Source organism: Panthera pardus, unplaced genomic scaffold (genome assembly GCF_024362965.1).
Source record: "Panthera pardus isolate Hobbes unplaced genomic scaffold, ASM2436296v1 HiC_scaffold_2, whole genome shotgun sequence".
NCBI classification, from domain to species: domain Eukaryota; kingdom Metazoa; phylum Chordata; class Mammalia; order Carnivora; family Felidae; genus Panthera; species Panthera pardus.
In genome coordinates, this window is record NW_026526765.1 from 49,030,275 (window position 1) to 49,055,365 (window position 25,091).

The following is a 25,091-nucleotide window of genomic DNA, read 5'->3' on the forward strand; positions in this document are numbered from 1 at the left end:
GAGACAGCTGTTTGAACCAAACCTGGAAGAGTTTTTCCATTTGGGGTAGTGCTTAAGTCACATGTACACACGTGAAAAGAGTTTGAAAACGGCATCAGAATATGTGCACAACATCTTTATTGATACAGTTTTAAGTCTCGTGTAAGCTAATAGAATCTGTGCAATTCTGGAGACTATTAAATAAAAATAAATATCTACTAAGAATCTGCACGTGGTATGGAAACTATCCGCACCTGAACAGTATTCATTTTGCTTATTTCTATCCCCCAAACAGAAAACATCCAACAAGAACAATTTTATCTATGTTTATTTAATTATAACAAAAGTAGAACAATGCATACCAAATGGAAAAATAAATCCAAAAAAGATGATGAAAATGTTTAGGAACAGAAATGACTAATTTAGCGGAAGGACTTAACCCAGTGCCATGAAAACATATTTGCAACTTATAATTGGTTATTCACATAAATTAAATTTAGCAATTGAGTCCAAATTCACTACTAAAAGTTATCAAAATACTTTCAAAATGTTACATAAAAACTGACAATATCCATAAATGTTACATAAACACCAAACAAAAAATCATATAAGAAAAATAAATAAATGTATGTTGAGATAAAATACAAATCACACTTATCATGCCAGCTATACACTCCCTATCCCTTCAAATATAATTGTGAGGATTCAGTATTTTTCACATTCCAAGATAAAGTAATGATAATATATATTGATGCAAATTTCAGCCACAAAAATAAACTACTTTATATCTTAAATATTCCTACGATGAAACATCAGGACTCCAGTTTCACTAATCAAATCTTTATGAAGGCATACATCACGTTTGATTTTGACCCCTCATATCATGGCTGAAAACTCTCAGCAAAGCTTTCTAGGCTTTTTTTCTCACACCAACTGACCCAGAGTATATTTTAAGAAATGTTTATTTTCTGTGCATATTTGTTTTAAAATTATAAATTCCTGAGCACTTTTTCTTCATCCTCCTCATCACTGTCAGTGACATTGACTTGCTGGATGCTAGAGGGAGTTGACGTTGGGGCTGTGAAGACGTTCTCCAAGGCTCCAATGTCCAGCTGAGGCATAGGATTTAAGTATTCTTCCCCACTGTGGCTATGACTGTTATAGTAAGAGGTCCCATCCACGCTCTCACAACTCCGAGAATCTTCACTGTGTGTACGTTCATCTGGGTAGTCTCTAAAAGGATAGTCTCTATTTAAAGCTGAAAACATAGCCTCGTGTTTTTGGTACCTGTCTTCATAATAACCAAGGCATTCTGGCATTGAACTTGGAAAATTTCCATAGCCAAAGGGAGGCCGACTATAAGGGCACGTGCTGCAGCAGAAAGACAAAAAAGGAATTAGATCATACCTTGCCCACGTGTTTCCTTGCACACAGACTAATTGAGCACATTTAACTGCTCCTCTTTGGGGCCTGGAAAGTTCCCAAGATAACTCCTCAACCACTTCATGTATCCATCTGTTCTTTTACTATTACCAAGTCCCAACAGAAACTAAATGGCAAAGTAAGTTTGACTCACTAGAACCATTATCTATTATCAGCCTCAGGCTTCTTACCTTTGACAGCCTTGATAAAGAAAAATTGCTTATCTGGGCTTTTCTCTCATGATGCCTACTACCATGTAAGGTTTTGGAAATGCAGACATGTGTTATACTGTGCTAAAAATTGATACTTGGTAAGCAGTGCAACAATTGTTCTTATTAGTATTTGAAACAAATCTTATGGGGGGGTGATGTATAATTGTGTTGCAATCAAGAACTACTCATCAACTACATTTGTCACAAAACTAGAACAAGTAATCCTAAAATTTGTATGGAACCATGAAAGACCCCGAATAGCTAAAGCAATCTTGGGCAGGGTGGTGGGGGGAAGCTGGAGATATCACCATTCCATATTTCAAGATATTCAAAGCTATAGCAATCAAAACATACGGCACTGGCACAAAAATAGACACATAGATCAACAGAACTGAACAGAACTCAAAAATAGAACTCAAAAATAAATCTATGATTACATGATCAATTAATTTATGACAAAAGAGGCAAGAATATACAATGGGGAAAATACTGTCTTCAATATGGTGCTGGGAAAACTGAATAGCTACATGTAAAAAGAATGAAACTGGGCCACCTTTGAATAGGATACACAAAAATGAACCCAAAATGGATTAAAGACCTTACTGTGAGACCATAAAAATCCTAGAAAAGAGCACAGGCAGTAATTTCACTGACATTGCTCATAACAGTTTTCTAGATATGTCTCCTAAGGCAAGGGAAACAAAAGCAAAAATAAACTACTGGGACTACCTCAGAGCGTTTACATAGCAAAGGAAACTATAAACAAAACAAAAAGGTAACCTTACTGAATGGGAGAAGATATTTACAAATGGTATACCTGATAAGGGGTTAATATCCAAAACATATAAAGAATTTATATAACTCTACATCAAAAAACAATCTGATTAAAAAACGGGCAGAGGACCTGAATAGACATCTTTCTAATTTTTTTTAAATGTTTGTATTTATTTTTGAAGGAGAGAGAGACAGAGCATGAGTGGGGGAGGAGCAGAAAGAGAGGGAAACACAGAATCAGAAGCAGGCTCCAGGCTCTAAGCTGTCAGCCCAGAGCCCGATGTGGGGTTCAAACACACAAACTGTGAGATCATGATCTGAGCCAAAGCCGTACACTCAACCGACTGAGCCACCTAGGCGCCCCTGAATAGACATCTTTCTAAAGAAGATATACAGATGGTCAACAGACATATGAAACGATGCTCAACATCACTTGTCATCAAGCAAATACAAATCAAAACCATGATGGAATATCATCTTACACCTGATAGAAGGGCTAAAGTCAAAAAGACAAAAAATAACAAGTGTTGGTGAGGATTTGGAGAAAAAGGGACCTCAATGCTATTGGTAAATTGGTACCAGTCACTATGGAAAACAACATGGAGGTTCCTCAAAAAGTTAAAAATAGAATTACCATATGATCCAATAATTCCACTATGGGGTATTTACCCAAAGAATATGAAGACATCAATTCAAAAAGATATATACACCCCTATGTTTATTGCAGTTTTATTTACAATAGCTAAGAAATGGAAGCAACCTAAGTGTCCATTAGTAGATGAATGGATAAAACAGATGTGTTATATATACACACAATGGAGTATTATGCAGCCATAAAAAAGTATGGGATACTGGGACATTTGGGTGGCTCAGTCAATTAAACATCCAACACTTGATTTCAGCTCAGGTCATGATCTCATGGTTCGTGGGATTGAGCCCCACATCCATCTCTGTGCTTGGGATTCTCTCTCTCTCTCTCTCTCTCTCTCTGCCCCTTCCCCCTTCTTTCTCTCAAAATAAATAAACTTAAAAAAAAAGTGAGATCTTGTCATTTGCAACAACATAAATGGACCTAGAGGGTATCATGCTAAGTGAAATAAGTCAGATTGAGAAGGACAAATACCATATGATTTCACTTATAAGTGGAATAAAAAAAACAAACAATGAACAAAAAGCAGAATCAGACCGTAAGCATAATAAGCAGAATACAACAGTATTACAGTATTACAGCAGTAAGCAGAATACAGAGAACAAACTGATGGTTGCCAGAGGAGAGAGGGGTGGGATGTTGGGCAAAATGAGTGAAGGGGAGTGGGAGATACAGGCTTCCAGTTAACAAGTGAATAAGTCACAGGAACAAAAGGCACAGTATAAGGAATACAGTTAATAATATTGTAAGAGCAATGTACAGGGGACAGATGGTAGCTACACTTGTGATGAACATAGCACAATGTATACACTTATCAAATCACTATGCTGTACATCTGAAATGAATATAACATTGTGTGTCAACTATACAAAAAAAAAAGTTCCTGGGCAGGGTGGGGAGGGGTGGGGCTGCACCACTGGAACAGAAGATGACAACTTAACTTTAATTGACAATAATTAAATTGAAAACACTCACTATCAGATTTAGAATGGATATTAAACTGTGGTTTTAAAGATCATTTCCAAATAAAATTTTTGCAACATGAACAATTGAAAAGATTATTTTTACTGTTTTACAAACTGCCTTTTTAAGGCAAATCTAAAAATTCTGCCATTCAAACCCAATTTTTTTAGGTATTGTAAAGGCATAGAACAGGAATCATAGGAAGGGATATACAAAAGTCCAAGCAAGAGTTCCCTGGGCTCATGGACTCCATCTAGTGACAGATAACATAAACATAAAAACCATAGTCATGGGCAAAACCCATGACAAGTTGGGGGTTTCATTTCTGCTCCCACTTTTTTTTAAAAAAAAGGTCAACTTTGTTTCCTTCTATTAAAAAATAGAAGTATAATCAACATACTAGACATCATCTCAAACTCTGAAAATATGGGGTATCTTCAGCGGATTGATATCTCACCCCCAAATCTCCAAGTGCTACAAACCTTGCCCATGTTAACTATCACAAGTATGAGGCTAAGTTTCCAAAATGTTTCAGATTCCCTTTCCTATTGCCACATCTTCATTCAAGCATTTTTAATATAATACATACGTCCTGAACGTGTTATACTTCTAGCTAGTATGATTTTGCTCCTGTAGCTCTTTCACCTGAGCGTCTCCCCATTCACTGAATTACACAGACACTTTCTCTTTCACAAAACCTTCACATCAGGTGGAAACAATCACCCACTATTTTTTTTCAGGACTCAACGTAGGCAAGATATTATGCAAGGCTTGGTGGATAATTTAATTTAAGAATGATCTAGGGGCACCTGGGTAGCTCAGTTAAGCATCTGACCCTTGATTTTGGCTCAAGTCATGAACTCACGGTTCATCTCTCTCCCTCTCACTCTGCCCCTCCCCTGCTCACATGCATGTGCTCACTCTTTCTCTTGCCCTCTCTCTTTCTCTCAAATAAATAAACATTAAAAATAAATACAAAATAAAAATGATCTAGAATCTAGGTATATAGTAGACATGTGCTCAAGTCTGTAAGGCAAACTGCAAACACCAGATGGCTATACCAGTGTGGTAAAAACACATTAGACCCACAAAATAGATCAGTTAAGACAGGAGTAATCCTAGAAGTTTGCATGGATGAAAATGAATAACTTTGGAAGCACTGAGGTATAGTGGGAAAAGCATCAGTTAGAATTTTCAGGATGATAATATTAGTCAACATTTAACAAACAATTACTACGTTTTCTAGGCATCTGCTAAGGTTTATGTGTTATCTCAATTACTCATTAGAATAACTATATGAGACAGATACTCTATCTCCACTTAACAGATGAGGAAAAAGATAACCTGGAAGAGACTGAGTAAAGTGCTCAAAGTCAGTAATTAGTAAGTAGTGAAACAGAATCAGGCAAGCTAACTTTGGAACTTGTTCTCCTAACTACCATGCCACAGTACATGGGTACTAGTTCTAGCTGTGCCACTTATAAACCTGGTAACCTTAAAGAAACCTACATTTTTCTGACCATTGGGTTCCTTATATAAAAGAGATAATATTACCTGTTCTGCCAACTTAAAAGGTCTGTCATGAGGAACTTGCCAGAGGATGTCTATATGAGTACTTTAGAAACTAGAAACACTTGGGGCACCTGGGTGGCTCAGTTGGTTAAGCGTCTGACTTTGGCTCAGGTCATGATCTCACGGTCCGTGAGTTCAAGCCCCGCGTAGGGCTCTGTGCTGACAGCTCAGAGCCTGGAGCCTGCTTCCGATTCTGTGTCTCCCTCTCTCTCTGACCCTCCCCCATTCATGCTCTGTCTCTCTCTGTCTCAAAAGTAAATAAACGTTAAAAAAAAAATTTTTTTTTAAAAGAAACTAGAAACACTTATAATGTGTTACTACTTAGTCTTAAAAAAAGTTATTTGTAGCAATGTATTCATAAATATACACACATATGTTTTGCTTTTATTTTCAAAAAGAAAGAATGCAAAGGTAGAGCAAAATCTAATTGAAGTAGTGGTATGTAGGGGCATCTGGGTGCCTCAGTCGGTTAAGCACCTGACTTCGGCTCTGGTCATGATCTCACTGTTCATGGGTTCGAGCCCCATGTCAGGCTCTGTGCTGACAGCTTGGAGCCTGGAGCCTGCTTCAGATTCTGTCTCCCTGTCTCTATGCCCCTCCCCCACTTGCGCTCTCTCTCTCTCTCTCCTTCTCAAAAATAAACAAACATTAAAAAATAAAAGAAATGGTGGCATGTAGGAGGCAAGATGGAAGGGGGGAAGAGACAGGCAGAGAAGCCAGGCTTCTCAGAATGTACTTTGTATTATGATTTTGGCTTTGAAACCATGTAACAACTTTGCATAATTTTAAAACAATTTACTATTTTAAAAAGTAATGCCCTAAAAATTAAAAGCAAACGAAAACAAATGAACCCAAGTTCATATCAAGTTGCAGTTTCCTTAACTACACAGAGAAAAATTATTTCAAGATAATTTAAATCTGATGTCTTTATTGTGTCTTCCCGGTAAGATACACCCTAAAGAGAAAAGAATGACAAATACTAAACTACATTTGGTAATTTTATTGTTTGTGATACTGCTGCTTTGAAACTCTTGCTCTAATTGTTTTGAAGCTATTCTCTCTCTCTCCCCCCACCCCCCACAAACATATTAGGAAAAAAAAAACATATTTCGTAGGACAAAGCAAATATATTATAATCACTAGAAAACAAGATTTCTCCTAGGGAGAAAAGATGTTAGCACATAAAATCAAAGAACTTCATTTGAAACTACAATATTTAATTTATTTTAGAAATATCAGTATATACTCATGAATTACTTCGCATACAAAAAATACATATTATTCTCATACGTATTCTCATATTTTCCACTGAAAAGCCCTAGACACTTTGTTAATTCAGAAGTGATAAGCATCCTTATTGCCCAAATTGTGATTTCAGTAAAAGAAACTTGGATTTCTGGATAAAATGGCTGATTCCAGGTCTGGGAAGTACAAAACGTGCAAGAAAAACCTAGGGCATACTTTGCCAGAGAACAAAAAAGCTATCAAAGATTAAGGACACAGAACCCAATTTATAGCCAACTGGACAAATAAAAGAATAATTTGAGCATCAGAAGATATAATAATGATTGCAATGTATCAAAAAATACCAAATATATAAAAATATACTTGTTCATGACAGTATTCCTAAAACAAAACAAGACTCAGTAATATCAGGCGAGGGTGTGGGGAGTGGGGGGGAGGGGGAATCAAGAATTTATCCTGCTCTTCCTGTATTTCAGAGTAACCAAGTAGTTGATGGCAAGTTTTTCTTCAAAAAAGCATTCTAGTTAATGAAGAAATGCTGATGGAGAAAATCACCATTTTACAATCCCATTGGTCTAGGCAACAATCACCATAGCTACTAAAATCATTACAATGGTAATTCTCAACCTTAGCTGACCGTTACAATCACCTGGAAAAACTTTTTTATTTAATGTTTAATATTTATGAGAGAGAGAGATGGGGTGGGGGGGTGGAGGGAGGGGCAGGGAAAGGGGAGGACAGAGGATTCGAAGCAGTGACAGCAGAGAGCCCGATGTGGGGCTCTCTGAACCCTGTGAGATCATGACCTGAACTGAAGTCGGATACTTAACCAACTGAGCCATCCAGGCACCTCAACCTAGAGAAACTTTTAAAGAATACTGCTGCTCAGGTCCTACCCTGACAAAGATTCTAATTTGTTTGGTCTAAACTCTTCAAGTGATGCTACTGTACAGCCAAGAATTGAGAAGTACTATTAAAGTGATAATACCTGAACCCACAGATCATTCTTAACATCACTATTAGAGAAAAACAGACTTTGTGTACCTCTTGATGTGATACAATACAAAGTACACACCACCCAGGAGGTATCATTGTCAAAGAGAGAGAGAGAGAGAGAGAGAGAGAGAGAGAGAGAGAGAGAGAGAGAGAGAGAAATAGGGAAAAGAAAAATAAAGGGGGAAAAAAGTAAAAGAAAAAAATTTGAACCTGAATTTAATCAAGTTGCAAGATCTATCATTTTACAGAAAAAAAAAAATAGTTGAAAGGGAAACATATAAACAATATCCAAGGATGTAATAAGCAAAATGTAAGATGAGTATAATTTCTTGTTTCTTCAATAAATACATGGAATTAAAAAAATGAAAGAGGTTAGAGCACGATTTTAGCAAAGAAGAGGCTTAAGAAACATAATCACATCCAATGTGTACGTCTTGCTTGGATCCTGTTTTATGCAAACTAATTGTGAATGGAGGAAAATTCAACAGGTCAGTTGTTCGATGATAATAAGGAAATATTAATGCTTCAGGTATAAAAATGGTTCAACATTTTTTTCAAGTCCTTAGCTAATAAATATACATACTGATGTATATGCAGATGAAATTATATGACATCTGTGATTTACTTTAACATACTTAAAGCACTTCCCACTAAAAAGTAGAAGAAATAAATAAACTGACAAGAGCTAAACTGTTGATAATTGTTGAGTGATGGGTACATGGAGATTCATTATGCTATTCTGCTTTACATATAAAAATTTCTGTAACTAGACAGTAACTAAGACAAAAATATAATGCTATTCATTGCTTCTTTCACTCATTCATATGCATGTAAGATTCCCCCATGTGTTTTCAGGGCTTGATAGTTCATTTCTTTTTAACACTGAATAATATTCCACTGTTTATGTATATCACAGTTTATCTAGTCACCTACTGAAGGACATCTTGATTGTTTCTGTTTTGGCAATTATGAATAAAATGGCTATAAACATCTGTGTGCAGGTTTTTGTGTGAACACAAGTTTTCAATATTTTTGGTAAATACCAAGGAGTATGATTGCTGGATCATATGGTAAGAGTTTTTGTAGTTTTATAAGGAATTGCCAAACTGTCTTCCAAAATAATTATACCATTATGCATTCCCACTAGCAATGAATTAAAATGTCCTTTGCTCTATATCCTCAGCAGTATTTGGTGTTGTCTGTATTTTGGATTTGGTAAGTTCAGATAGGTTTATAATGGTTTCTCATTTAAATTTGTAAGTCCCTATTATTCAGTAATCAAAAAGAATGAAATCTTGCCATCTGCAACAACATGGATGGAACTAGAGTGTATTATGCTAAGTGAAATAAGCCAATCAGAGAAAGACAAATATCATATGATTTCACTCATATGTGGAATTTAAGAAACAAATCAGATGAACATAGGGGAAGGGAAGGAAAAATAAGAAAAACAGAGAGGGAGACAAACCATAAGAGACTCTTAAATACAGAGAATAAACTGAGGGTTGCTGGTGGGGTGCTGGGTGGGGAGATGGGCTAAATGGGCAAGAGTCATTAAGGAGAAGACTTGTTGGGACGAGCACTGGGTGTTATATGTAAGTGATGAACCACTAAATTCTATTCCTGAAATCAATTTTACAATATATGTTGACTAATTTGGATTTAAATAAAAATTTAAAAAGAAAGAAAAAAGGAGGAAGAACCAAAACTTTCAAATAAAACATAATGGAGCTGGGAAGAGCCAAGATGGCAGAACAGCATGGAAGTTTTTTTTTTCTTGCACCTCGCATCCATGAAATACAGACAGATCAACACTAAACCATCCTGCACACCTAGAAAATTGATTTGAGGATTAACACAATAATTTTCACAACCTGAACCACAGAACTCATCAGAAAGAGAAAAAAAAATATTTTTATTTTCAATTTTTATTAAAAATATTTTTCTTTAATTTTTTCCTACTATATTTTTTACTATTTTGTAAATTTTTCAAATTCTATTTTACTTCCATCATTTCATTTTATTATGTTCCATTGTATTCACTTTTTCAAATTTTCAAATGTTTTTCTTTTTTTCCTTTTTCTTCTTTTTTTCCCCCCTTTTTCTCTTTTTTCTCTAATCTATGAAGCTCCTTTCAACAACCAGAACAAAATATACCTAGGACCTAGCATAATTTCTTTGATTTTGTGTGTGTGTGTGTGTTGTTTTTAATTTTTTAATTTTAATTTTTTTTACCTTATTAATTCCTTTTCTTCCTTCAAAATGATGAAATGAAGGAATTTACCCCAAAAGAAAAAAAGACATGACAGCCAGGGACCTAATCAACACAGATACGAGCAAGATGTCTGAACCAGAATTTAGAATCACGATAATAAAAATACTAGCTGGGGTTAAAAAATAGATTAGAATCCCTTCCTGCAGTGATAAAAGAAGTAAAAGCCAGTCAGGATGAAATAAAAAATGCTATAACTGAGCTGCAATCTCGAATGGAGGCCATGGCAGCAAGGATGGATGAGGCAGAGCAGTGAATCAGTGATATAGAGGACAAACTTATGGAGAATAATGAAGCAGACAAAAAGAGGAAGACTAAGGCAAAAGAGAATGATTTAAGAATTAGAGAAATCAGTGCCTTATTAAAAAGAAACAACATGAGAACCATAGGGGTCCCAGAAGATGAAGACAGAGAAAAAGAGGTAGAAGGGTTATGTGAGCAAATCATACCGGAAAACTTTCCTAACCTGGGGAAAGACACAGACATCAAAATCCAGGAAGCACAGAGGACTCCCACTAGATTCAACAAAAACTGACCATCAACAAGGCATATCATAGTCAAATTCACAAAATACTCAGGCAAAGAAAGAATCATGAAACCAGTAAGGGAAAAACAGTCCTTAACTTACAAGAGAAGACAGATCAGGCTTGCAACAGACCTATCCACAGAAACTTGGCAGGTCAGAAGGGAGTGGCAGGATACATTAAATGTGCTGAATTGGAAAAATATGCAGCCAGTAATTCTTTATCCAGCAAGGCTGTCATTCAAAATAGAAAAAGAGATTAAAAGTTTCCCAGACAAAATGAAAATTAAAGGAGTTGGTGACCACTAAACCAGACCTGCAAGAAACTTCAAGGGGGACTCTCTGGGGCTCTGGGGAGAGAAAAGACGGAGGAAAAAAAAAGACTAAAAGCAACAAAGACTAGAAAGGGCCAGAGAACACCACCAGAAACTCCCAACTCTACAAGCAACATAATGGCAATAAATTCATATCTTTCAGGGGAGCCTGGGTGGCTCAGTCGGTTGAGCATCCGACTTTGGCTCAGGTCATGATCTCGTGGTCTGTGAGTTCGAGCCCGGTGTCAGGCTCTGTGCTAACAGCTCAGAGCCTGGAGCCTGCTTCGGATTCTATGCCTCCCTCTCTCTCTCTGCCCCTCCCTCACTCATGCTCTGTCTCTCTGTCAAAAATAAATAATTAAAAAAAATTAAACAAAAAATTCATATCTTTCAGTACTCACTCTAAACGTCAATGGACTAAATGCTCCAATCAAAAGACATAGGGTAACAGAATAGATAAGAAAACAAAATCCATCTATATGCTGTTTACAAGAGGACCACTTTAGACCTAGACACCTTCAGACTGAAAGTAAGGGGATGGAGAACCATCTATCATGCTAATGGTCGACAAAAGAAAGCTGGAGTAGCCTACTTATATCAGACGATCTAGACTTCAAAATAAAGACTGTAATAAGAGATGAAGAAGGGCATTATATCATAATTAAGGGGTATATCTACCAAGAAGACCTAACAATTGTAAACATTTATGCTCCAAATGTGAAAGCACCCAAATATGTAAATCAATTAACCACAAACATAAAGAAACTCATTGATAATAATACCATAATAGTAGGGGACTTCAACACCCCAATTACAACAATGGACAGATCATCTAAACAGAAAATCAAGAAGGAAACAATGGCTTTGAATGAGACACTGGACCAGATGGACTTAACAGATATATTCAGAACATTTCATCCTAAAGCAGCAGAATATACATTCTTCTCCAGTGCACATGGAACGTTCTCCAGAATAGATCACATACTGGGACACAAATCAGCCCTCAACAAGTACAAAAAGATCGAGATCATACCGTGCATATTTTCAGACCACAACGCTGTGAAACTCGAAATCAACCACAAGAAAAAATTTGGAAAGATAACAAATACTTGCAGACTAAAGAACATCCTACTTAAGAATGAATGGGTTAACCAAGCAGTTAAAGAGGAAATTAAAAAGTATATGGAAGCCAATGAAAATGATAACACCACAGCCCAAAACCTCTGGGACACAGCCAAGGCAGTCATAAAAGGGAAGTATATAGCAAACCAATCTTTTCCATAGGAGGAAGAAAGGTTTCAGATACACAACCTAACCTTACACCTTAAACAGTTGGAAAAAGAACAGCAAATAAAACCAAAACCAGCAGAAGACAGGAAATAATAAAGATGAGAGCAGAAATCAATGCTATCAAAAACAAAACAGAACAAAACAAAACAAAACAAACAAAAAAAACAGTAGAACAGATCAACGAAACCAGAAGCTGGTTCTTTGAAAGAATTAACAAAATTGATAAACCACTAACCAGCTGGATCAAAAAGAAAAAGGAAAGGACCCAAATAAATAAAATAAGAATGAAAGAGGAGAGATCAAAACCAATACAGGAGAAACAAGAACAATATTAAGAGAATATTATGAGCAATTATATGCCAATAAAATAGGCAATCTGGAAGAAATGAACAAATTCCTACAAACATATAAACTACCAAAACTGAACATGAAGAAATAGAAAATTTGAACAGACCTGTAACCAGCAAAGAAGTCGAATTAGTAATCAATAATCTCCCAAAAAACAAGAGTGCAGAGCTAGATGGCTTTCCAGGGGAATTCTACCAAACATTTAAGGAAGAGTTAACACCTATTCTCTTGAAGCTGTTCCAAAAAATAGAAATGGAAGGAAAACTTCCAAACTCCTTCTATGAAGCCAGCATAGAAGACCAAAACCAAAGACCCCACTAAAAAGGAGAACTATAGACCAATTTCCCTGATGAATATGGATGCAAAAATCCTCAAGTTATTAGCCAACTGGATCCAACAATACATTAAAAAAATTATTCACCACGACCAAGTGGGATTTATACCTGGGATGCAGGGCTGGTTCAATATCCGCAAAATAATCAATGTGATTTGTCACATCGTAAGAGAAAGGACAAGAACCACATGATCCTCTCAATAGATGCAGAGAAAGCATTTGACAAAATACAGCATCCTTTCTTGATAAAAACCCTCCAGAAAGTAGGGACAGAGGATCATACCTTGAGATCATAAAAGCCATGTATGAAAGACCCAACGCTAATACCATCCTCAATGGGGAAAAACTGAGAGCTTTCCCCCTAAGGTCAGGAACAAGACAGGGATGTACACTCTCGCCACTGTTATTCAACATAGTATTGGAAGTCTTAGCCTCCACAATCAGACAACACAAAGAAATAAAAGGCATCCAAACTGGCCAGGAGGAGGTCAAACTTTCACTCTTCACAGATAACATGATACTATAGATGGAAAACCCAAAAGATTCCACCAAAAAACTGCTAGAACTGATCCATGAATTCAGCAAAGTTGCAGGATATAAAATCAATGCACAGAAATTGGTTGCATTCCTATACACCAATAATGAAGCAACAGAAAGAGAAATCAAGGAATAGATCCCATTTACAATTGTAACAAAAACCATAAAATACCTAGGAATAAATTTAACCAAAGAGGTGAAAAATCTATACACTGGACACTATAGAAAGCTTATGAAAGAAATTGAAGAAGACACAAAGAAATGGAAAAATATTCCATGCTTCTAGATAGGAAGAACAAATATTGTTAAAATGTCAATACTACCCAAAGCAATATACATATTCATTGCAATCCCTAACAAAATAACACTAGCATTTTTCACAGAGCTAGAACAAACAATCCTAAAATTTGTATGGAACCAGAAAAGACCCCGAATAGCCAAAGCAATCTTGAAAAAGAAAACCAAAGCAGGAGGCATCACAATACCGGACTTCAAGCTGTACTACAAAGCTGTAATCATCAAGACACCATGGTACTGGCACAGAAACAGACACTCAGATCAATGGAACAGAATAGAGAACCCAGAAATGGACCCACAAATGTATGGCCAACTAATCTCTGACAAAGCAGGAAAGAATATCCAATGGAATAAAGACAGTCTCTCCAGCAAGTGGTGCTGGGAAAACTGGACAGCAACATGCAGAAAAATGAACCTGGACCACTTTCTTACACCATACATAAAAATAAACCCAAAATGGATGAAAGACCTAAATATAAGAAAGGAAGCCATCAAAAGCCTTGAGGAGAAAGCAGGCAAAAACAACTTATTACTCAACACATCTCTAGAGGTAAGGGAAACAAAAGCAAAAATGAACTATTAGGACCTCATCAAAATAAAAAGCTTCTGCACAGTGAGGGAAACAATCAGCAAAACTTAAAGGCAACTGACAGAATGGGAGAAGACATTTCCAAATAACATATCAGATAAAGGGTTAGTATCCAAAATCTATAAAGAACTTATCAAACTCAACACCCAAAACACAAATAATCCAGTGAAGAAACAGGCAAAAGACATGAATAGACACTTCTCCAAAGAAGACATCCAGATGGCCAACCAACACATGAAAAAAATGCTCAACATCATTCATCATCAGGGAAATACAAATCAAAACCACAATGAGATACCACCTCATACCTATCATAACGCCTAACATTAACAACTCAGGCAACAACAGATGTTGGCGAGAATGTGGAGAAAGAGGATCTCTTTTGCACTGCTGGTGGGAATCCAAGCTGGTGTAGCCACTTTGGAAAACAATATGGAGGTTCCTCAAAAAATTAAAAATAGAACTACCCTATGACCCAGCAATTGCACTACTAGGTATTTATCCAAGGGATACAGGTATGCTGCTTCAAAGGGACACAGTGTTTATAGCAGCACTATCAATAATAGCCAAAGTATGGAAAGAGCCCAAATGTCCATCGATGGATGAATGGATAAGGAAGATGTAGTGTGTATATATATATATATATATATATATATATATATATATATATATATATGTGTGTGTGTGTGTGTATATGTATATATATACATATATACTCCATTGTATATACATATATACATATATGTATATATGTATATACAATGGAGTATATATGTATACATCCATGTATATATATATATACATATATATATATATATGTATATATATATATATACATGTATATACAATGGAGTATTACTCAGCAATCTAGGAGAATGAAATCTTGCCATTTGCAACTATGTGGATGGAACTAGAGGGTATCATGCTAAGTGAAATTAGTGAATCAGAGAAAGACAAATATCATATGACTTCACTCATATGAGGTCTTTAAGATACAAAACAGATGAACATAAGGGAAGGGAAGCAAAAATAATATAAAAACAGGGAGTGAGACAAAACATAAGAGACTCTTAAATATGGAAAACAAACAGAGGGTTACTGGAGGGGTTGTGGGAGGGGGGGATGGGCTAAAGGGGTAAGGGGCATTAAGGAATCTACTCCTGAAATCATTGTTGCACTATATGCTAACTTGGATATAAATTTTTTAAAAATTAAATTAAAAAAATCATAATGGGGCTGATCTTAAAAAAATGAACAGATAAAAATAAATTTCTAATTCCCTAAAGATACATAATGTGAAGCATCTTTTCATGTGCTTAACTGCCATCTGTATATGTTCTTTGGTGAGGCGTCTGTTCACAGGTCTTTTGTCCATTTTTAATCAGGTTATTTAGTTATTGTTGAGTTTTAAGAATTCAATACTTTGTATATTTTGTACACCAGTCCTGTATCAGATACATCTTTTGCAAATATTTTCTCCCAGTAACATGTCTTTTCATTTTCTTGATACCACATTGTTTGAGACAGTAGCTTTGTAGTAAGTTTGAAGTCACTCCTCTAACTTTGTTCTCCTTTCTCAAGATTGTTTTAAAACTATTCTGGGTCACTTACAATTCCATATAAATTTTAGGATCAGCTTTTCCATTTCTTCAAAAAAAGGCCATTGGGATTTTGACAGGGATTGTATTGATTCTATAAATCACTTTGGGAAGTACTGTCATCTTAACAATATTAAGTCTTCCAATGCATGTACATAAATACCTTTGCATTTATTTAGATATTTAATTTCATTCCATAATGATTTGTAGTTTTCAGTTGATAGTCTTGCACATCTGTGGTTAGATTTATTCCTAGGTATTTCACTTTTTGATGCTATTGTAAGTGGAACTGTTTTCTTAATTTCCTTTTTGGATTGCTCATTAGTGTACAGAAAATTCAGGTGATTTTTGTATATTGATCTTCTATCCTGCAACTTTGCTGAATTATTCACTGGCTCCAACAAATTTTTGTGGATTCTTTGGGATATTCTAAATACAGGATTTTCCATTTATAGGATGATGTGTAAAAAGAAATAATTTTATTTCTTTTATTTTGGATGTCTTCCCCCCCAACACACACACACTTAATTGCTCTGGCTAGAACTTCTAGTACAATGTTGAACAGTAATTGTGAAAACAGATATCCTTTTCTGGTTCCAAATCTTAGGAGGAAAGCTGTTGGTCCTTCATCAGTGAAGATAATATTAACTGTAGGTTTTGAACAAAAATGCCCTTTATCACACTGAGGAAGTTCTATTCCTAGTTTTCCCATTAAGTTTTGAAATCAGGAATTGTTGGATTTTATCAAATGCTTTTTCTACATTATTTGAGATGATAGGGTGATTTTTTTCCTTTATTGTATTTGTGAGGTGTATTACACTGATTGATTTTCAGATGTTGAACCATACTTACATTCCTGGGGTAAATCCCATTTGGTCTTGATATGTAATCCTTTTCATATGCTGCTGGATTCTGTTTGCTAGTATTTTACTGAACATATTTTACATCTATATGCTTAAGATATATTGGTCTGTAATATTCCTTCTCATGACATCTTTGTCTGGCTTTGGTAGCAGAGCGATACTGGCCCTAGAAGTGTTCCCTCATATTTTTTTAGAAGAGTTTGAGGATTGGTGTTAATTCCTCTTTAAACATTTGGTAGAATTCACCAATGAAATTATCTAGCCTAGGGCTTTTCTTTGCTGGGAAGTTTTTGATTACTGATTCAATCTCTTAATATAGGTCTGTTAAGATTTGCTATTTCTTCTTGAGTCAGTTTTGATAATTCATGTATTTGTCCATTTTATCTAGGTTATCTGACAGGTAGAAATACAATTATTCAGTGTATTCTCGTATAGTCATTTTTATTTCTGCAAAGTTGGTAGCAATGTACTGAATTTCACATCTGATTTTAGTAATTTATGTCTTATCTCTTTTTTTCTTAGTCAGTCTAGCTAAAGTTTCAGCAATTTTATTGATCTTTTCAAAAAGCTAACTTTTATTGATTTTGCTTTTCTCTACTTCATTAAGGTCTCTTTTGTTTTTCTATTCTTTATTTATCTCTAATCTTTATTATTTATTTCCTTTTGTGAGCTTAGGTTTTGTTTGCTCTTCTTTTTCTGGATCCTTAAGGTTTAAAGTTATCCTGTTTGCTTGAAAGCTTACTTTTGAAATGTAGGTCATTGAAGCTATAATTTCTGTCAGTACTGCTTTCACAAAGTTTTGAGATGCTGTGTTTTCATTTTCATTCATCTCAAATATTTTATAATTTCCCTTGTGATGTCTTATTTGACCCATTGGTTGTTTAAGAGTTAAATTTCCATGTATTTTTAAATTTTCTGGTTTTCTTTCTGTTATTACCAGTTTCATTTTATCATAGTTGGAGAAGAAACTTTGTAAAATTTTAAAACTTTAAAAAAATTTTGAGACTTGTTTTGTGACCCAACATATGATTTATCCTACATAACATACCATGTGCAATTGTGAAGCATCTATATTCTGTTGTTGGGTGAAGCATTATATATGCCTGTTATGTCTAGTTGGTTTACAGTATTATACAGTCTTCTATCTCCTTGTAATCTTCATTCATTTTGGAGGAATTGCCTTTTTTAAAGTTTTTATTTATTTATTTATTTATTTATTTATTTATTTATTTATTTATTTTTTGAGAGAGAGAGAGAGAGAGAGAGAGAGAGCGCTAGTTGGGGAGGGGCAGAGAGAGGGAGACAGAGAATCTGCAGCAGGCTCTGTGCTGACAGACAGGCTGATGCAGGGCTCGAATTCACGAACCATGAGATCATGACTTGAGCCAATGGCAGATGCTTAACTGACTGAGCCACCAAGGCGCCCCAGAGGAATGCTCTTCTATTCATTATTTCAAGTATACACAGCTAACATCATACTCAATGCTGAAAAGCTGAAAGGTTTTCTCTAAGATCAAGAATAAGACAAAGATGCTAATACTTGCCTTTTTTATTCAACATAGTATTGGAAGTCCAAGTCAAAAAAAGACATCCAGGCAAGAAAAAAAAATAAAAGGCATCCAAACCGGAAAGGAAGAAGTAAAACTGTCTCTGTTTGCAGTTACATGATACTATACATGGAAAACCCTAATGATTCCAACAAAAAAGGTTAGAACTAATTGACAAATTAGGTAAAGTGCCACGATACAAAATCTATACACAAAAATCATTTGCATTTCTATATTTTAACAATAAACTATTATAAAAAGGAATTAAGAAAACAATCCCTTTTACAACTGCTTCAAAAAGAATAAAATGCCTAAAGATAAAGTTAACCAAAAAGATAGTAGACTTGTACACAGAAAAATATAAGACATTGATGAAAGAAATTGAAGAAAACACAAATAAATGGAAAGATATGCTATGCTCATGGATCAAAAGAAATAATATTGTTAAAATGTCTATACTACCCAAAGCAATCTACAGATTCAATGCAATCCCTATCAAAATTCCAATGGCATTTTTTATAGAACAATCCTAAAATTTGATGGAACCACAAAAGACCCCAAATAGTCAAAGCAATCTTGAGAAAGAACAAAATTAGGGGCATTACACTCCCTGATTTCAAACTATATTACAAAGCTATAATAATCAAAACAATATGGCATTACACAAAAGCAGACACATAGATCAATGGAAAACTATACAGAGACCAGAAATAAACCCACACATATATGGTCAATTAATTTACAAAAGAGTCAAGAATATACAATGGAGAAAGAAAAGAATTTCTTCAACAACTGGTGTTAAGAAAACTGAACAGCTACATGGAAAGAATGAAACCCCTATCTTAAACCACACATAAAAATCAACCCAAAATAAATTAAAGACTTGAACATAAGACCCCAAATCATAAAATTCCTAGAAGAACACATAGACAGTAAGTTCCTTGACATCAGTATTACTGATGATTTTTTGGGCCTGACACCAAAAGCAAAGCAATAAAAGCAAAAATAAACAAGTGGGACCACATCAAAATAAAAAGCTTCTGCACAAGAAAGGAAACCACCAACAAAATGTAACAGTTATCTACCAAATGGGAGAAAATATTTGCAACTCATACATCTGATAAGGAATTAATATGCAAAATATATAAAGAACTCATACAACTCAACAGCAACAACAACAATTCAATTAAAAATGGGCACAAGGGGTGCCTGGGTGGCTTAGTTGATTATGCATCCAATTCTTGATTTTGGCTCAGGTCATGATTGCATGGTTCATGAGATCAAGCCCCCACTGTCAGTGTGGAGCATGCTTAGGATTCTCTCTCTCCTCTTTCTCTACCCCTCCTCCTGCTCTCTCTCTTTCAATAAATAAATAAACCTAAAAAAAAGGGAAAAAATGGGCATAAGATCTGAATAGACATTTTTCCCAAGAAGACGTACAGATGGCCAAGAGGTACATGATAAGGTGCTCAACATCACTAATTATCAGGGAAATGCACATAAAAATCACAATGAGACCCCACCTCACACGTTAAAATGGTTCTATCAAAAAGACAAAAAATAACAAATGTTGGTGTGGATGTAGGGAAAAGGGAGCTCTTGTGTACTGTTGGTGGGAAAGCAAACTGATGTAGCCACTATCAGAAATAGTATGAACATTCCTCAAAAAATTAAAAATAGAACTACCATGTGTTTCAGCAATTCCGCTTCTGGGTATTTATTTTAAATAAATGAAAATACTAACTTGAAAAAATAACTGCACCCCCATGTTCATTGCAGCAGAAGTTCCATACACACAATGGAATATTATTCAGCTGCAAAAAAGGAAGAAATCCTGTGACAATATGAATGGAGCTTGAGAACTTTATTAAAAGTGAAATAAGTCAGAGAAAGACAAACATGGTATGATCTCACTTATATGTAGAATCAGAGAACAGATTGGCAGCTGCCAGAGATGGCAGGACAGGAGGTTAGAAATGAGCAAAAATGGGTGAAGGTGGTCAAAAGTTACAAACTTCCAGTTATAAGTCAGTCCTGAAGACATAATGTATAGCATAGTGACAGTAGTTAATAATACTGTCAAGTTGTATATTTGAAAGTTGCTGAGAGAATAAATCTCTTTAAAAAAATTTTTTTTAATGTTTATTTATTTTTGAGAGAGAGAGAGGCAGACTGAAAGCAGGGGGAGGGGCAGAGAGAAAGGAAGACACAGAATCAGAAGCAGGCTCCAGGCTCTGAGCTGTCAGCACAGAGCCCGACGCAGGGCTCGAATCCGCAAACTGTGAGATTGTGACCTGAGCCGTAATTGGTCACTTAACCGACTGAGCCATCCAGGTGCCCCATAAATCTTAAAACTTCTTATCACAAGCAAAAAAAAAAAAAAAAAAAAAAAAAGCATGTTGTATACATGAAAATAATATAATGTTATATATCAACTATATCTCAAAAATAAAGTATTTAAGTCTTCAACTATTGTAAATTTATCTATTTCTCCCTTTAATTCTGCCAGTTTTGGCTTCATGTATTTTGGAGTCATGTTTTTATATATGTATATGATTATAATCACTGTATCTTCTTAAAGTATTGATTCTTTTATCAATGTCTACTTAACAATTTTTGACAGAAAATCTATTTTGTCTGATATTATTACAGCCACCCCAGCTCTCTTTGGTTACTATTAGTATGGAATATCTTCTTTTATTTTTTCATTTTCAACCTATTTGTGTCTTTGGATCTAAAGTGAGTCTTTTGCAAACAGGATATATTTTGATCCTATTTTTAACCCATTCTGCAAATTTCTGCCTTTTAGTTAGAGAGTTTAATCTACTTACATTTAAAGTGATTACTGATCAGGAAGGACTTACTGTAACATTTTGCCATTTGCTTTCTATATGTCATTATTTTGTTATTGTTTCTCAATTTATCCATTAAGGTCTTCTTTTGTATTTAATGGGTTTTTTCTAGTGTACTATTTTGTTTCACTCATTTCCTTTGTGTATATTTTTACTTTATTTTATTTTTAAAATTTATTTATTGGGGCACCTGGGTGGCTCAGTCAGTTAAGTGTCCGACTTTGGCTCATGTCATGATCTCATGGTTTGTGAGTTCAAGCTCCATGTCAGTCTCTGTGCTGACAGCTCAGAGCCTGGAGCCTGCTTCAGATTCTGTGTCTCCCTCTCTCTCTGCCTCTCCCCCACTTGTGCTCTGTCTCTGTCTGTCTCAAAAATAAATAAAATTTAAAAGAAATATTTAAAAAAAATTATTTATTTTGAGAGAGACAGAAACAGTGTGAGTAGGGGATGGGCAGAGAGAGAAGAAGAGAGAGAATCGCAAGTAGGCTCCATGCTGCTAACACAGAGCCTGACTCGGGGCTCAAACTCATGAAGCCACAAGATATGACCTGAGCCCAAACCAAGAGTTGGACACTGAACAGACTGAGCTACCTAGGTGCCCCTCCTTTTTGTGTATTTTTAAAGTTATTTCCTTAAATGATTACCTTGTAGATTACAATTAAAATCCTAAATTGATAACAATCTGTTTAAATTGATATTTGCCTTCATTGGCATATGAAAACTCTATATAAAACATCACTTCCACTTTATATTGTTGTCATAAATTACATATTTATACATTTTGTATCCATTAACATAGATTTATAATAGTTTTATGCATTTGCCTTTTAAATAATATATAAAGCAAAGAGAAGTTACTAACCAAAAATATAATAATACTGGCTTTTGTACCTACTTATGTGGTAACCTTTACCAGGGTTCTTTATTTCTTTGTTTGGCTTTAAGTAACTGTCTAGTGTCTTTTCATTTCAGTCTGAAGTTTTCCCTTTAGCATTTCTTGTAGGACATGTCGACTAGTTATGAACTTCCTCAACTTTTATCTCTGAAAGTTTTTATTTCTCCTTTATTTTTTAAGGATATTTTGTCAATTATAGAATTCTTAATTGATGTTTTTTTTTTTTTTCTTTCAGCACTATGCATCTGGCCTTCTGGCCTCCATGGTTTCTGGTGAGAAATTGGCTGTTAGCCTTATTGAGAATCTCCTATATGAGATAAGTCACTTTCCTCTTGTTGCTCTCAAGATTATCTATTTTTTGGCATTTAATGGTTTGATCATAATGTATTTCAGTGTGGATCTCTTTGAATTTATCCTATTTAGTATTCATTGAACTTCTTGGATTCACATCTTCCTTCAAATTTGGATCATTTTTGGCCATTATTTCTTTAAATATTCTTTCTGCCCTTTCTTTTCTCACCCCTTCTCCTGGAACTCCCCTGATGATTATGTTAGTACACCTAATGGTATCTCCCAGGTCTTTTAGGTTCTTCACTATTTTTTCTTTCTGCTTCTCAGACTGGATGATTCCACTGACCTAGCTTCAGATTCACTAATTCTTCTGCCTGCTCAAATCTGCTGTTGAATCTCTATAATGAATTTTTCATTCATTTACTGAAATTTTAAGTTCCAGGATTTCCATTTGGTCCCTTTTTATAATTTCTGTATCTTTATTGATGTTCTCTATTTGGTGATACTCCGTTCTCCTGGTTTCATTTAGATTTCTGCCCACAGTTTCCTTTAGCTCCTTTAGCTCAAGAAAGTTGATTTAAAGTCTTTGTCTAATAAATCCAATGTCAAGGCTTCCTTAGGAATAGTTTCTGTTCATTTTTCTTGTAAATCCCATACCATCTTGTTTCTTGGCATGCTTTTAATACTTTTTTTGGTGAAAACTGGACCTTTTGAGTATTATCATGTAGTATTTCCAAAAATCAGATTTCTCCCCCACCCAGGGTATGATATTGTTGCTTCTTTGGGGTTGTACTTGTGTGCTTCATTGGTGACCTTTCTAAACTATTTTTGTTTAGATTTCATTCTTTGCCATGTGTGATTATTGAGTCTGTTCCACTAGCTTAGTGATCACCTAGTGATTTGGCAGAGATTTCTTTAAACATGTAGAGCCAAAACAAAGCAAAGCAAAACAAAGCAATAAATAGCCTCCCAATCTTTGCAGACTGGTTCTAAGTTGGGGCACTCCTTCAGTGCTTAACCAGGCTGTTCACAATTTTTTCTTAGACTTGATTTCCTACTTATACAGAGTCTAAAGATCAGGTGTTTGCTGAATATGTGGCTAGCCCAGGACATGTGTGTGCCATTCTGGGTTCCCCAATATACGTGGGAGCTTCTCAAAGCACTTATTCCCCCGTGTATCTCCCTTCCCAGTCTATTTTAGGCTTTTCAGTCTGTATGCTGCTTGCCTCATCTGTTGTCCCTTCCTCCAGGAAGTTGTGGATAGTATATGCTTTTAAATATTTTCCACAACACCACTTGAAAGACCATTCAAACCCTGAAAGTGTTATGAGGTTAGTAAAACAAAAGTAAGCCCTTAAACCAATTCTTCAGGAAACACCAAACAGGTCAAAATGCACAATCATAATGCTTTGAGAAAAAAGGTCCATATTGCCTCTTCTAATATCAGAAAGTCACATGGGCCACCATCCCCTTGACCATCAGTAAACTACAAAATGGGGGACGATTGTGGCAAACTGGGCTAAGGACTTAAAGCAAGCAATCCCATTAAGAATTGAAGCAACATAATATACACCTGAAAAGTTCTTTGAGCTATTGGTATACCTAAATGGGAAGTAATTTTACCTTCCTAAATAAGGAACAATAAAAGACTGGTGTTAGATATGTAACGCTCCAATTTCAATAGAAACTATCTCTGTTTATACACTTAACAGCAATTGAAAAGTAGAAGTTACACTCTATTAGAATGTTTGCAAAGGAGCTAAATTCCCTGGCTCCAAAATGAAAAGTTACAAATTTGTTTTCCCTAGATACTTCCCTATGAAAATCACTTCCTAGGGGAGCCTGGGTGGCTCAGTCAGTTGTGTCTGATTTGGGCTCAGGTGACGATCTTGTGGTTCATGGGTTCAATCCCTATGTTGGGCTCTGTGATGACAGCTCAGAGCCTGGATCCTGCTTTGAATTCTGTGTCTCCCTCTCTCTCTGTCCCTCCCCTATTTGCTCTCTCTCTTTCTCAAAAATAAATAAGCATTAAAATTTTTTTAAAATAATAAATAAAATCACTTCTTTTACTGATAATTTTTATGGGAAATTTTTTGGTTAAAAAAACCACAGTGTAACTTTAGACCAGTCATTTAACCTCACAAACCAAGCACTCTCCTCTATATCATTGCTACTCAAAATGTAGTCTACAAACTAACAGAACTCACATCACTTAGGAGCTTGTAAGAAATGCAGAATATCAGGCCTACTATATCCTTAGACTGCTCTATCCTAGACGTACTGACTCAGAATCTGCATTTTAGCAAGATCACATGTGACTGATATACACATAAAAGTTTGAGAAGCACAGCTCTATACAGTAAGGTGTGCTTTGGGAGTGGGAGGGTAACTAAATGATTTTTTTTTTCAGTATATGAAATTTATTGTCAAAATGGTTTCCATACAACACCCAGTGCTCATCCCAAAAGGTGCCCTCCCCAATACCCATCACCCACCCTCCCCTCCCTCCCACCCCCCATCAACCCTCAGTTTGTTCTCAGTTTTTAAGAGTCTCTCATGCTTTGGCTCTCTCCCACTCTAACCTCTTTTTTTTTTTTTTTTTCCTTCCCCTCCCCCATGGGTTTCTGTCAAGTTTCTCAGGATCCACATAAGAGTGAAAACATATGGTATCTGTCTTTCTTTGTATGGCTTATTTTACTTAGCATCACACTCTCCAGTTCCATCCACGT

The 25,091-nt window shown here is 35.4% G+C and overlaps 1 protein-coding gene across 2 annotated transcripts in view; it reads right to left on the reverse strand.

The window, feature by feature from the left end:
• Nucleotides 1–289: 289 nt before the first annotated feature.
• SOX30 (SRY-box transcription factor 30) overlaps nucleotides 290–25,091 on the reverse strand; it is a 37,321-nt gene continuing 12,519 nt past the window's right edge. Inside the window, exon 5 of one of the 2 annotated variants that reach the window (XM_019464544.2) lies at nucleotides 290–1,350. In XM_019464544.2, the coding sequence (XP_019320089.2) occupies nucleotides 969–1,350 (382 nt within the window). In that variant the 3' untranslated portion in view covers nucleotides 290–968. The remainder of the gene's footprint in view (nucleotides 1,351–25,091) is intronic. The other variant, XM_019464545.2, reaches the window with a different exon arrangement.